Source organism: Microtus pennsylvanicus, chromosome 13 (genome assembly GCF_037038515.1).
Source record: "Microtus pennsylvanicus isolate mMicPen1 chromosome 13, mMicPen1.hap1, whole genome shotgun sequence".
Taxonomy (NCBI): domain Eukaryota; kingdom Metazoa; phylum Chordata; class Mammalia; order Rodentia; family Cricetidae; genus Microtus; species Microtus pennsylvanicus.
This window is the reverse complement of record NC_134591.1, coordinates 49820549-49834771: the sequence shown is the minus strand read 5'-3', so window position 1 is coordinate 49834771 and position 14223 is coordinate 49820549. Positions and strand designations below refer to the sequence as shown.

At 41.2% G+C, this 14223-nt stretch overlaps 1 protein-coding gene across 2 annotated transcripts in view; it reads right to left on the bottom strand.

The window, feature by feature from the left end:
• Window positions 1-574: 574 nt before the first annotated feature.
• Gpbp1l1 (GC-rich promoter binding protein 1 like 1) overlaps window positions 575-14223 on the bottom strand; it is a 40109-nt gene continuing 26460 nt past the window's right edge. For both annotated transcript variants that reach the window (XM_075946970.1, XM_075946971.1), the window contains exons 6-12: window positions 13908-13980; window positions 12231-12424; window positions 6612-6752; window positions 5836-5994; window positions 4312-4436; window positions 3517-3619; window positions 575-1439 (exon numbers count right to left, since the gene is read on the bottom strand). In XM_075946970.1, the coding sequence (XP_075803085.1) occupies window positions 1287-1439; window positions 3517-3619; window positions 4312-4436; window positions 5836-5994; window positions 6612-6752; window positions 12231-12424; window positions 13908-13980 (948 nt within the window). In that variant the 3' untranslated portion in view covers window positions 575-1286. The remainder of the gene's footprint in view (window positions 1440-3516; window positions 3620-4311; window positions 4437-5835; window positions 5995-6611; window positions 6753-12230; window positions 12425-13907; window positions 13981-14223) is intronic.

The following is a 14223-nucleotide window of genomic DNA, read 5'->3' as shown; positions in this document are numbered from 1 at the left end:
TACTAGGGACAGCAAAAGGATGCTATGACGGATACCTGGCTCTTAGCACACAGAACTTTGTTCTAAGTTTTCATCTTTTCTAAAAGAACTTCATTGGCCACTGGCCAGACATGGCTCAATCATGCCCCATGCACCCAGTTTTTTTCTTTTTTGTTTTTTTTGAGACAGAGTTTCTCTGTGTAGCCTTAACTGTCCTGGAACTCTTGTCACAGAGAAACTCTTGCCTCTGCCTCCCAAATGCTGGAATTAAAGATGAGCACCACCACCACCTGGCTCCCAGTTCTTATGAAGTAGGAAACCGAGTCAGAACTCCTTTAAAACATGCAGAAAGCACCCAAACCCATGCACACTGGTGAATCCTTGGCACTAAAACATTCTTTCAGGAAAGAAAATGTAGTTTATTATGAATAATTTATTGCACAGGTTCTTCTGCATCGAAGTTTTTGCTAAAAGGAACAGGAATTTAAGTGGGGCTGAATTCAGTTTTCTCCCAGACTTCTAAAAATATTTCCCCTAAAAAAAGAATCCACTCTAATTTTAAAAGAAAATATATTTCTTACACAAGACAATCCAAACTGATGCAAAATATTTATTCCACGTTAGTTATTTTATGCAGTAGTTCCCCTCAACAGACTTGTGACAACCACATCTTTTAAATCTGTAAATAATGTTATCAAAATAATCTTAATCTTTGAAATCTCACAAAAATTCATATTTTACAATCCACCCTGAATATCAAGGCTGCAAGAATAACATTTCCTATATCCAAATATTTTACAGCTGTACCCAAAAAGAAAAAAAACAACAAAAAAACAAAAACAACCACATATGCCTGGTTAAGGGCTAAGTTGCCCGAGCAGCCAAAAATAAAATAAAATATCCAAATTATTAGCATTAATTTAATACAATTATAACTTCAATAGTCACTTTGTCATTGACAATGATTGCTTGAGCACAGGGGTGAGTGCCCAAGGGCTGGTAGTGGGCGCTGTGGTCAGAGCAGCATCTCCCTGCATCTCTGCACTGCCAGCTCCCACTTGTGCACGGCCCCACAGGTACTGTGTGTGTGCTTAAAAAATTCCACCACACAGATGTCTCTCTATTAAGCAGATAACAAAGAATAACAACAAAAGTTAAGCAAGACAATTGTTCTCTCTTTGGGATATGATTATTTCCCTTGTGCATGAAGTATTCAACAACGTAAGAAAAGGAAAAGAACACTTTTTATATTCTCTAAACACAAAGCTGAGCTCAGTGGGGCAGGTCAACGGTGAGCACTTCTATTTCTACTTCCAGGCATCGTCATCTGACGTCTCACTGCTGCTTGTGTCTGTGCCGGAACCCTCATCCTCTGCATTCAGAGTGCTTCTCCACGGGGAGAACAGGCTGGAACTGCGGCTCAGCAACAAGCCGTTCTTTCCAAACCCATTTCTTCGTAGCTATGGAACATAGGAGAGAAAGAAAACATTTCTAACATCTCTTGAAGAACTTTTCAAACTTAAATGCAAAGATGAACCTTACAAGGATTTCATCTGTCTTATTTCCAGCACTTGGGAGGCAGAGGCAGGCGGATCTCTGTGAGTTCGAGACCAGCCTGGTCTACAAGAGCTAGTTCCAGGACAGGCTCCAAAACCACAGAGAAACCCTGTCTTGAAAAACCAAAAAAAAAAAAAAAAGAAAAAAAAAAAAGAAACAGGGTCTTAACTATGTAGCCCTGGATCTCCCTAAGTAGACCATGCTGGCCTCTGCCTCAAGTGCTGGGCTGAGCCTGAAGATGTATGCTACTACACCTGGGTCATCCAATCAAGTCACAGTCTAAGCAGGGCAGTGGTGGCGCATTCCTTTAAATGTAACACTTGGGAGGCAGAGACAGGTGGATCTCGGTGAGTTCGAGGCTAACCCAATCTACAAAGTGGGTTCCAAGACAGCTAAAGTTCTTACACAAAGAAATGTGGTCTCCGAAAACCAAAACTAACAAAACTAAAACCAAAGCCAAACAAAACAAACCCACCACCACAAAACCACAGTCTAAGCATGTACGGTCTGTGGGGTTTTAGAGCCCTACTTCAAACAGTTGTAAGTGGTAAAATCTTATGTCAGCCTGTACACTGGCTCCATTATGAGATTTCCTAGGTATCACTTATGCTTTAAATATTATCATTATTACCCCCCGCCCCTCCCACACAGAGTTTCTCTGTGTATCCACACTGGCTGACCTGGAACTCTGTAGTTCAGGATGGCATCAAACTCAAGAGACCTGCCTACTTCTGCCTCCTGAGTGCTGGGGACTAAAGGTATGTGCCACCACTGCTCAGCAAAGATTTATTTTTCTCATCTTTTATTTATTTTACATGCCAACCACAGCTCCGTCCCTCCTCCCACCTCCTTTCTATTCACCCCCCCACCATCCACTCCTCAGAAAGAGCAGATAACAAACCCTGGCATATCAAGCTGAGGCAGGACTAGGTTCCTCGCCCCTGCATCAAGGCTGAGCAAGGTATCTCACCATAGGGAATAGGTTCCAAAAAGCCATCTCATGCACCAGTGACAGATCCTGGTCCGACTTCAGCCAAGATTTTTATTTTTAATTATGTGTGTGGTATCTATGGAAGCTAGACACCTCAAATCCTTTTGAGCTTGCGTTACAGGTGGTTGTGAGCCAATATGGCTGCCAAGAATCAAACTCAGGTCTTAGTCAAGTACTGGATGCCCTCTTAACTACCTGGACATCTCTCTCTAGCCCACTGTCTATGCTGCAGAGAGAAACAAATGAGGTCTGTAGAGATGTTATTTCTTTTGTTAATTTTTGTATTATAAACCTTGGATCTGGTAATGTTTTACTGTGTTAGAATCCAAGCATTAACCAAGTCAATTTACATAAGCTTTTTGGTTCCTTAGCTCTGGTAAGGAGTTAAGAGCTGTGAGCATGGAACCTGTTACTTTCCAAATCTGCTCACGGGCCTGGCCTGTGAGATTCCTACTGTACAGGCAGTTTGACACCCAATACCCTATTTCTACAGTGGTAATTTAAGTCTTTCAATTTTAGGGTTTCCTGTCAGCTTCAGTAGCACATGGCTGTGAGCTTGCAGCTATGAGGCAGGTAGGAGGACTGCTGTAGGCTCAAAGTAGCTTGGTTTACACAGTGTGCTTCAAACTACCAGGACTATATAAGAAGATCCTGTTTTTTGTTTCAATAATTTATTTTTATGTTCATTAGTGTTTTGTCTACATGCACACCTGAGTGAGGGTGTCAGAAGCCCTGCAACAGAAGTTACAGTTGAGCTGCCATGTGGGTGCTGGGAACTGAACCCAGTACTCTGGGAGAGTAGTCAGTGTTCTTAACCGCTGAGCCAATCTCTCCTGCCCCTCTATTTTTTGAGACAGGGTTTCCCTGGGTAGATCTGGCTGTCCTGGAACTCAATGCAGACCAGGCTGGGATTAAAGTCATGTATCACCACCACAACTGGTGAGAACCTGTCTAAAGACAATTGGGGAAGGCTCAGGGATGGTGCGTACCTGCTCTGTTCTCATGTGGAACTCCTTGAGCTCATCTTCTGTGAGTGGAAGGCAACTCTCATCGTTTTCCGGATATTCCTGCCATCCCATTGCTTTTAATAACCTGGAGGAGGCAAAACAACAGCGAAGAGAACATGATGCTGGTAAGCTTGACCACGAAGCCTACAAGCAACCATGGGAAATGCCTGCCCAAGTCCAACAGATGTTACAGAAGGAATTTTGATTCTTCATAGTAGGACAATTTACTCAGTTGCCCATAATTAAATGGACACGCTTCCTGGTTAACAAGTGTTTTCAATCTCATGGCTTTGTGGCCTCTCTCATAACCTCAGGAACCTCTCAAGTTCCTCTAGACCAATGGTTCTCAACTGTGGGGCATAACCCCTTTGTGGGTCAAAAGATCCTTTCACAGGGGTCATATACCAGATATCCTGCACATCAGATATTTACATTATGATTCGTAACAGTAGCAAAATTACAGTTATGAAGTAGTAACAAGGCAGACTATTCAATATATAAGGCCTTCGGTTAAAACAGTTGCTTGCATATATAGGATTCCCAGGCTTCTCAAAGCCCTTTAAAGAGATTTTACAGTAATTGCTCAACTAACACATCTGTGGAAGGTCTTCTCTGCCCTGACTATATTCCCAAAACAAAGTCTGAAATTAAACTCAGAGAATGCCCAGTGGGCAATAGGGCTAACCTAGGCTAACAAGAGTAAGCCAGGAGTATCTCATGGTCACACCTCTCAAGTTTTAAAAGTATGTTTAAGGTCACCACTCATCTTCTCCGCACCTGTGCTCTGCTTCCAGAGAGTGGGACAGGACCTCCCCTTCTTCCACAATGGGTAGAGAAAGTCCATTCTGAAGACAATCTTGTTCTCCATTTTCCTTTGGTTCGGGTGTGTGGCTGCCCTCCAACTGTAATAAGAAAAGGATGGACAGACTTGCTTCAATGATCGTTTGTGGCAAGATAAGCAACCAGAATATTTCCCAGACCACACCTCACTCTTGACCTATGCAGGTTTTGTCCATTTATTTTATTTTATTTTATTTTTTATTTTTTTTGTTTTTCGAGGCAGGATTTCTCTGTAGCTTTGGAGCCTGTCCTGGAACTCCCTTTGTAGACCAGGCTGGCCTTGAACTCACAGAGATCCTTCTGCCTCTGCCTCCCAAGTGCTGGGATTAAAGGCATGCACCACCACCGCCCGGCGGTTTTGTCCATTTAAGAATCGAGATCTGCTGTGCCAATAAACTAACTGGAGTCAAACGATCCTGAACATGCAATGCTAAGCGTGTGTGTGCGTGGACTTCATCACAAGGTCACTGATCTAAATCTACAGTGTACAGAACAACTGAAGATGTGCAGGAGAGAGCACAGGCTGAGCATGGCAATGACTCAGATAAAGCACCACACGAACAATCCACACAATACTTAACAACTTCATTAAAAGCAAGTTTTGCTCTGTTGAAGACACTGTTTAGAGAACGATACAGCATGATAGCACATGCCTGTAATCCTAGTATTGAGGAGGTGGAGGAACCAAAATCAAGAATTCAAAGCCAATACAGGTTATAATATAGCGAGACCCAGCACTCCTTATCTGTTAAAAACCTTATTCTCTATGATATACAAAAAAACACTTAAAAATTCAACATTCAGATAATTAACAATGTAATTAAGGGACTGAAAGTGGTGACACACATTTTTAACCCCAGTACAATTATTCTTAAATACTACATGTTAATGTAAAATAGTTCACATTCAAATGCTCCTTCCAATAAAACTATAGAGGAAAGTTATCAAGGTCAGGCCGGGTGAGGTGGTGCGCGCCTTTGAGCCCAGCGCTTAGAGGGCGAGGCAGATGCAGTGAGAGGACAGCCATGAGTACATAGTGATACCCTGTCTTAAGAGAAAGAAAACAAAAAGGACTTGTAAGATGGTTCACTGGGTAAAGGCATTTGCAACCAAACCTGATGGTTTGAGTTTGATGCCTGAAACCTCCAAGTAGTATCTGGCCCCAATAGTGGATTTTTGTGGTACACGGACATACCACCTGCACTTAAGGAAAAAAAAGTTAAAAAAAAAAAAAACTAGCTGGTGGTGGTGCACGCCTTTAAACCTAGCACTCAGGGGGCAGAGGCAGGCGGATCTCTAAGGACAGCCCGATCTACAGAGTTAAGTTCTGGGGCAATAAGGAGTACACATAGAAACCTGTCTTAAACCAAAGCCATAAAAAACAGAAACGAGAATAAACAATAAAAAAAACTTCACATATAACAACAATACAGAGTACAGCAAACAATTTCACATTCTTACCCTCTCCAGCTTGTCACAGTCTCTGTTTTCTGAGCAGTCTCCATTCCGTTCATCCTTCAGAGTCTTCAGGAACTCACTCTTCCTATCCGTGGTTCGGCGGGTCAGCTTGGTCAAGCGGGAGGAGCTGATCTCAATGGGAGGGGTGATACTGGAGGGACTCTGGACAAACACCACAAACAGATTGCTCCTAACAGTAAACGGCAAAAACTAGGAGTCCCCGAGCTACTTTGTATACCATACTGATTTTTGTCTTTTGTGTAAAAAACAGGGCTGGAGATAAGCTCAATGGTTAAGAGCTCTGGCTATTCTTCCAAAGGACCCAGGTTCAAGTCCCAGAACCCCATGGGAAAGCTTACAACATTCTGTAACTAGGGGGATCTGAGATATACATGCAGGCAAAACACCCATAAACATGAAACAATAAAACCTCCCCACAAACCAATTTACTGTCAAAACACTAGTTTTGTAGGACACTGATTACACAGACTTTTTTTTCCTTGTTGGATTTTAGCAGAGGCAGGAGGATCAGATGCTGAAGGGCACTCATTCTCAATTAGCATGGGCAATATAAAATTCTCTCTTTAAAAAAGAGGAGCTAGAAAGATGGCTCAGTGGTTAAGAGCACTGACTGCTCTTCCAGAGGACCTGGGTTGAATTCTCAGCACCCACATGGTGGCTCACAACTATAATTCCAGTTTCATGGGACCCAATACCAATGGCAAAACACCAATAGTCACAAACAAATACATAAAAGGCTGCCCTACAGTTATCCTTACCTCTTTGGGAGAGTTTAGAACTACACCAGCAGCTAGTACCACTGGTTTAATAACAGAAATTGGATTGGTAAAAGCAGACTCCCGGCTAGAGGAAAGGGATCCTGATTTGTGCTCCATTCTGTTAGCTTTCCATGCATTGGGCTATAAGGGAACAAAGAAAAAAAATCAGTCAAAAGCAGCACACAAATGGGAGCATAGATTGCAAAACCAAAAATAGAATGTGAGATGTTATGCGGGAATATAAATTCTCTGAGCTTACCTGTCAACATGTGTGAAGCCTTTCTGAGTTAAGCAGATGGGGTACAGAAAGGTCATGAGGTGTGTGAGGGCAGATTTAGCAGCTTTCTTTACCAGGCTAGTCCACAAAGTATTTAATTGCACAGAAAGGAGAATTTCCACTCATTCACAACCCCCTACATCTTTCTAATTTTGTGTGATTGTTAATTTCCACAAAGCACACCAAGAAAAAAAAAAATGGAGTTTTCTAGAGATTTTGATAGTGATAGGCTAGTTCTATGCAAGGATGTATATTGTAAATGGCATACAGTCCTTGTGTGAGACCAGAGGCCGTTTTTTGGCTCAGTTTTGTGGGGTCTGGCCATGGCGCCAACTATTAACAGCACAGTTAACAACTATTAACAGACTAAAATATGGAATAACCCATTATTTTAGTCAATCACACTGTCTAAAGAGATCAAAGAAGATGATACAGGTCAACAGAGTGGGATAGAAGTAAGTGCAAAAGTACTTATTCTCAAGAATGAAAAAGAACCAAGAGACCAACATGAAAGAGGAAGGGTCGGCATGAGCACTGTTCCCTCCTGTGATGCACTCTAGGATGTGGGCTGTCGAGACGGCACAACAGCTTCAGGAATGAAAACACATTGTACGGCATGTCTAGCACCTACCTGGGGGTTGCCTTAATATTTCAGTTTTCTTTTTTGAGACAGGGTTTCTGTGTATCCTTGGCTGTCCTGGAGCTCACTTTGTAGATCAGGTTGGCTTCAAACTCAAGAGATCTGCAGGCTTCTGCCTCCTGTGCTAGGATTAAAGGTTTGAGCCACCACCACCCAGCTCTGCCACCATGTATGTGGTTGCTGGGAACTGAACTAAGGACCTCTGGAATAGTAGCCAGTTTCTTAACTGCTGAGCCTTCTCTTCAGCCCCATTGCCTGGCTCTTTTTTAAAAAAATTATTACTTTTATTTTTGTGTTTATGCACACGGGTGTTGGATCGACTGGAACTGGAGGAAGTCAGAAACTGTGAACCACAGGTAAGGGTGACAGCAGCAGAACTTGGGTCTTCTGCAAGAGCAGTATGTGCTCTTAATCACTGAGCCTTCTTGCCAACTCCCATATTCTTTAATTCTTAAGACAACCATGAGTGATTATTATGTTTATTTTTTAGAGAATACTACTGAGGATAACACAGGCAGTTTGTTCATTAATTAGTATGTGTTACTGCTTTTTTACTATCTGAAAGTCTCCAAAAAGATGTTTAAGAAGCTGGAGACACTGACCTAACAGAACTTTGGATCCCCTGAATCTGGAATTACAGATGACTGTGATTCACCATGCAAATGTATGGAACTGAACACAGGTCCTGTGCAAGTACAATTACTCCTAAGTACTTAACTGTCTCTCCAGCTGCAGACTCTTTTTCTTACACTTACGAAAAAACTAAGATGCCTGTGTTCCGTTACCCATCACAGGTTACCTGTGTGCCAGCAGAAATCCTGTCTTTTGGGCTGGAAAGATGGCTCAGTGATTAACACTGCTGGCTGCTCTTCCACAGGACCCAGAGTCCCATTCTCAGCACTCACAAGGATTGTCTATAACTCCATTCCTGGAATCTGAAACCATCTGGCCTCTACAGGCACCAGGCGATGTACAGAAATATGTACAGTTAAAGCATTCATACAAACATTCAAAAAATAAACCAAAAACATTTTCACTAGATAGATAGTTGCCCTATGACTGGTTCAACCATGCCTCCAGACAGCATCTGGAACTTGTCATCTTCCAGCCATAGCTACCGAGTACCACTGTTCCTAATGTCTCCTACTTTTTATTATATGATCAAGTAAAAGCTCACTAAAGTAAGCTAACTTTCATTAACAACTATGGTTTTCAGCTTTCTTTCTAAGATCTACTTATTTATTATGTATATAGTGTTCTGCCAGCATGTATGCCTGCCATGGAATCCAGAAGAAGGCACCAGAATGCATTATAGATGGCTGTGAGTCACCATGTGGTTGCTGGATATTGAACTTAAGGATGGGTAAAATGTAAAGTGTGATTGTTATGCTGGTAATAGGCATTATTTATGTTGGCATTTATGTACTTCATAAAATGGCAGTTACTTCTCACTGAAAAGTTCGAAGTTGAAGATTACCACCTCTACTGTGTATCTGCACCTCTGTGTATTGGAAGAAAGAGAACGAAAACCTAGGAAACCTCCCCCAGAGCAAAGAGCAAAATGACATTTGTCTGCTGTTAGCATTGCAGCTAGATGGCTTAATTTTTTTTCACAATTTTTTTTTTTGTTTTTTGTTTTTTGGGGTTTTTCGAGACAGGGTTTCTCTGTGGTTTTGGAGCTTGTCCTGGAACTAGCTCTTGTAGACCAGGCTGGTCTCGAACTCACAGAGATCCGCCTGCCTCTGCCTCCCGAGTGCTGGGATTAAAGGCGTGCGCCACCACCGCCCGGCTTTTTTCACAATTTTTAAATTTTATTTATGCATATGGTATCTTTGCCCATCTGTATGTCTGTGTAACACACTGCATGCCTAGTGCCTGCAGATGTCAGAAGATGCTGGATCTCCTGGAACTGAAGCTACAGGTGGTTGAGAGTCACCTCAGTGGAGAACAAGGTTGTTCTAGAAGATCAACAAGCGCTCTTAACTGCTGACCATCTCTTTAGTTCCTAGACTGTCTCATTATAACATCTGCTCTTCTCGTTTGATTGTATTCTTTTCCTTGTACAGCAGAAGACTAAATGTCCTAAATACCTTACAAAGATAACTACTGTAGGGTGGATGAGATGGCTCAGCAGGTGAAGGCCCTTACAGACAAGCCTGACAACCCGAGTTCAAATTCCAGGATCCACGTGGTGGAAGGAAGGAACTGACTCATGACAAGTTGGCATTGCACCTTCCCAAGTGCCATGGAATGAAAGCTCGCACACACATATGCGGGTGCAAACACATAATAAACAAAAAAAAAACAAGTAAATAAATGAAGTAACTATACCGGGCGGTGGTGGTACAGGCCTTTAATCCCAGCACTCTGGAGGCAGAGGCAGGCCAGACAGCCAGAGCTGTTACAGAGAGAAACCCTGTCTCAAAAAAACCAAGAGGGGAGGATGGTAACTATCACAGTTTATATTAAAAATAAGCCCTAAAAGCCCACATGTAGATGACTCGGTCCCTAAGCAACAGGAAAGTGTTAAGAATTTTAGTAGCTTGAGGCAGCCAGTAGAAGTAGTTAGATAATCAGTGGTAAGCTCTTGAAGAGGTCATCAGTTTCCTGTCTTCTTCTTCTTCTTCCATCATCTCCTTCTGACCACCACAGGTAAACAGACTTTTTCTACAACTTTGAAAAACTGTACCATGATGTACTCAGCTAAAACAGACCACTATCCTTGAACAGCTTCTCTTTGTAGGGCTGGGAATTAAATTTAGAGTCCTGAATATAAGAGTCGAGGACTAGCACTGATCAGCACTCCCAGTCCTTCATAATCATTTAAAGTTGTCCCAATGGCTGCTGCCTAAAGATTTCTTTTCTGCTTCATTTATCTTTACTACCAAGCTACATTGCAGGGTCTTATCATATAGCTTAGGTTGGTCTCAAATCCACAATCTTTCTGGCTCAAATGTAGGTATGTGCCATTATACCTGCCACTTTCTATCTCTTTAAGACCTCAAGTCACCAAAAGTTTTCTAGCTGCAAACAGGAAAAACTGTTTGAAGACAAGGCCCACCTGTCTGGCCCAAACTCACTATATAGACCTGCCCTTAAATTCATAAGCTGTACTTTAACTCAGCATCTGCCTGCCTATGCTTCTAAAATGCTGGGGTAAAAGGAGTGCAACATAACAAATGGTCTGATCCAAGTGAATTCCTCAACTTGCCAGCAAGTGACAAGTACTGATGAGCATTACTGCTACTGTAAACAGCTCAGGGTTTCTGTGATAAAATTAATGCATTTTTTTCTATGTATGATTTATAATTTTCTGGTCTGTCTTAGATGTGTCAACTAAAGTTCTTTTTCAATTCCTTACTATCTATCATCTTGTCGAGATAATCTGATCTTCATTTTTACTGTAATAATGAATGTCATGGGACTAGGTAGAGATTTACTGGATAAGCTGTTAGCTGCTAAAGTAGTGTCAACACCAGAGTAGGCACCCAAGAAAACATCTATGCAAATGCATTGCAGATCTGGTAGCCCTTGTAATTCAAGCTCCCAGAAGGAAGACACAGGGAATCCTGAGATAGACTAACTGATAGACTAGTTAGATAGATAACTGATAGACTAAATCAGCAACTTCATGTCCCTACATACAAACATATTCATATGCATACATAATATACAAAATACACATTAAGAAAACAAAACAAACAAGCAAAAAAACAAAAAAATTATGTTCCAATGCTGAGGGTAATTAAAATGGCCCAGTCTAGTGTTTGTTGGTCTTAGAACTTCTGTAATCACCAATTCTTTAATGTCAAACACTTCCAAACTCTGGCTATCTACCTACCATTCTCCAAAGGTCCGTGAAATTTCTCTCTCTCTCTAGTAAAACCTTGATGGATGATCACAGTCTCCACCAATCTTGCGCTTATGAATTGTATTTAGTATTTAATTTATTTGAAATGTACTTAAGGGTCTTAAAAATTTGCTGTTTAATTTCAAACCTGTACTACTATATCCAGCAATTACAACAGAAAGAGCCCAACAGTTACGCCTTTGTACTGCTCTTAAGGAGCAAGAAGATTCAATTGTGCAGGATGGGAAGTGAACTGCTGCTCACTAGGGCTTGCTCTTTGTAAGCAAGACATTTCACTTGAATCAATGCAGAGTGAAACTCATCCAAGCAATTATGTGTTTTAGTTAAGTGTGCTAGAAATAAGAGTATTTTCAGCCTTAAGGCTCCATATAAAGGAGGAAAATGAACTGATGTGATGAGTGCTGCAACTGAAGGGACCCAGTGCCGTGCAATGATGGAGATGGAAGGACACACACAGAAATTCTGCCTTGAAAACCAAACACATATAAAAACAAAGAGGAGGGCTGGAGAGATGGCACAGTAGTTAACAGAACAAGGGGGTCTTCAAGAGAAGCTCAGTTCCCAGAACCATTTAGGTGGCTCACAATCATCTTTATTTTCAGCTGTAGGCGAGGTGTTCAGCTGACTGATAGGACAGATTTCATGCTATTAAAGGGACAAGCTTACAAAATGAAACTGGTGAGTTGGCACTGGCAGAGTCTGGTGATGAGAGTATAATTATATACATGTAACAGGCACTGACTGGGTATCTAATGAATAATTTTGTCAGAAAATATAAATATATATAATGGTATATGATTTATTATCAAACCTGTTTTTCAAAGCTCATACCTTAGAGGGAGGTGGTGCAGGTTTAGGAACCAAGTTCTTATAGACACTTGGGACCATGGTTGACACTTTGTTCCCATTTGCATGGTGGGATCCTGATGAGGTGAATGCAGCAGAGAAGGCAGCAGCAGGATCCTCTTTGGAAACTTTTTTGATGACTAGCATCTTTGAGGGTTGCTTGGCACTAGGTGGATTTTCTGTGAAATATAAGAGTGGGGACACACAAAATTCACATTTGTAAGTAACACAGAAAAGTTTAAGTAATAGCCTTTCCTGCAACATAGGCAGGTGATGAAGTTGAGACCAAGGGACAAACATTACCTTGCGTTCATTTAACAAATACCTTGAAAAATAACAGTATGGGTAGGTAGAGAAGCAGCCCAGTCGGTGAAATATTTATCAAGCAAGTGTTGAGTATATGAGTTAATCTCCAGAACATGAGTTTAAAAACAAAACAAAACAAAAAAACAGATGCATATTCTTGTAAACTTATCATTGGAGGGGAGAGATAGGTGAATCCCTGGGATTCTCTGGCCTGCCAGCCTAGCATACTAGGCCAATGAGACAGTGTTTCTAAAACAAGGTAGATGGTTCGTGAAGACCACCACCCAAAGTTGACCAAGTCTTGCCTTTGTACATGCCCGCATATGTTCATGTCCCTTAGGAAAAAATAATAAAATTTTTCAAAATTTAAAAAATTTGTTTACTTAATGTGCATGAGTGTTTTGTCTGCATACTTTCTACATACCTAGTACCCGTGAAGGTCAGAGGAGGATATCAGATATCCTGGAGTTACAGATGACTTCGAGCTGCCATGTAGGTGCTGGGAATCAAACCCTGGTCCTCTAGAAGAGCAGCCAGTACTCTTAAAAACTGAACCGAACCATCTCTCTAGTCCCTTAATTTGTTTTTAATAGTCTCACTATGTAGCTTTGGCTAGCCTGGAAACTCACTATGGAGCCCAAGCTGTCTCCAAACTCAGAGATCCTAAATACATACGCAGACACACGGGCACACCCCTCTCTTCTAAAAATAAACAAATCTTTAGGGCTAGAGATGTCTCACTATTAAGAGCACTGGCTGCTCTTCCAGAGGACCCAGGTTCAATTCACAGCAAGTACATGGCAGCTCCTAACTCTGTAACTCCAGTTCCCTGGGATCTGACATCTTCACACCAATGCACATAAAGCAAAAAAAAAAGAAAAAAAGAAAAAACAAAAACAAATAATTCAAGTTAAAACCACCAACAAAAACCCAAGTCTTAATCAGGACCCAGCAAGGTTCCAATGGTCTATTCTGTCTCCACTACAATTATTACGCCTGGATGGTTTTAAGGAGACAGACTATTCTCTATCTTTGTGGATGCTTCGTGAAGAGCTAACAGGTGTTAGCTACCCTAGGCAAGAGGATGAGAAACAAAAACTAACTTAAGAACAAACAAACTAAAATAATATTTTTCTCCCTCTACTCAGTAATAAGAATTTCAGGATTAGAAGAAAGATGGCCCAGAGGTTAAGAGCACTGGCTGTTCTTCCATAAGTCCTGAGTTCAATCCCCAGCAACCACATGGTGGCTCACAAGACATGCATGTGGACAGAACACTATATACACAATAAATAAATCTGTAAAAAAAAATAAATAAAAATCAAACAGTCTTTTAAAATAGCAAAATCTACCTACCCCATACTCCAGAAGGGGTCCCAAAAGGTCTGCATGGCTGATTCTGTTTGCCAGCTTCTGGATTCAAAGAAGGCTACAATAAAAAAGGAAGGGGGTATTAATGATTGACAGATACAGAAAGCTCATCACTTTGGAATTTTTCACAAAGTAGCCATCACTAAATGGGTGTACAACTAACAAATACAGCTACCAAAAAGTTATAAATTATCAGAACCAACAAATTTAAAAGTATTTTAAAAATGTAAATTACGTTAAAATCTAAAATCAATAGACACTATGGTATTTTTAGCTTGTATTTCCTTTGTCATAGGATTTC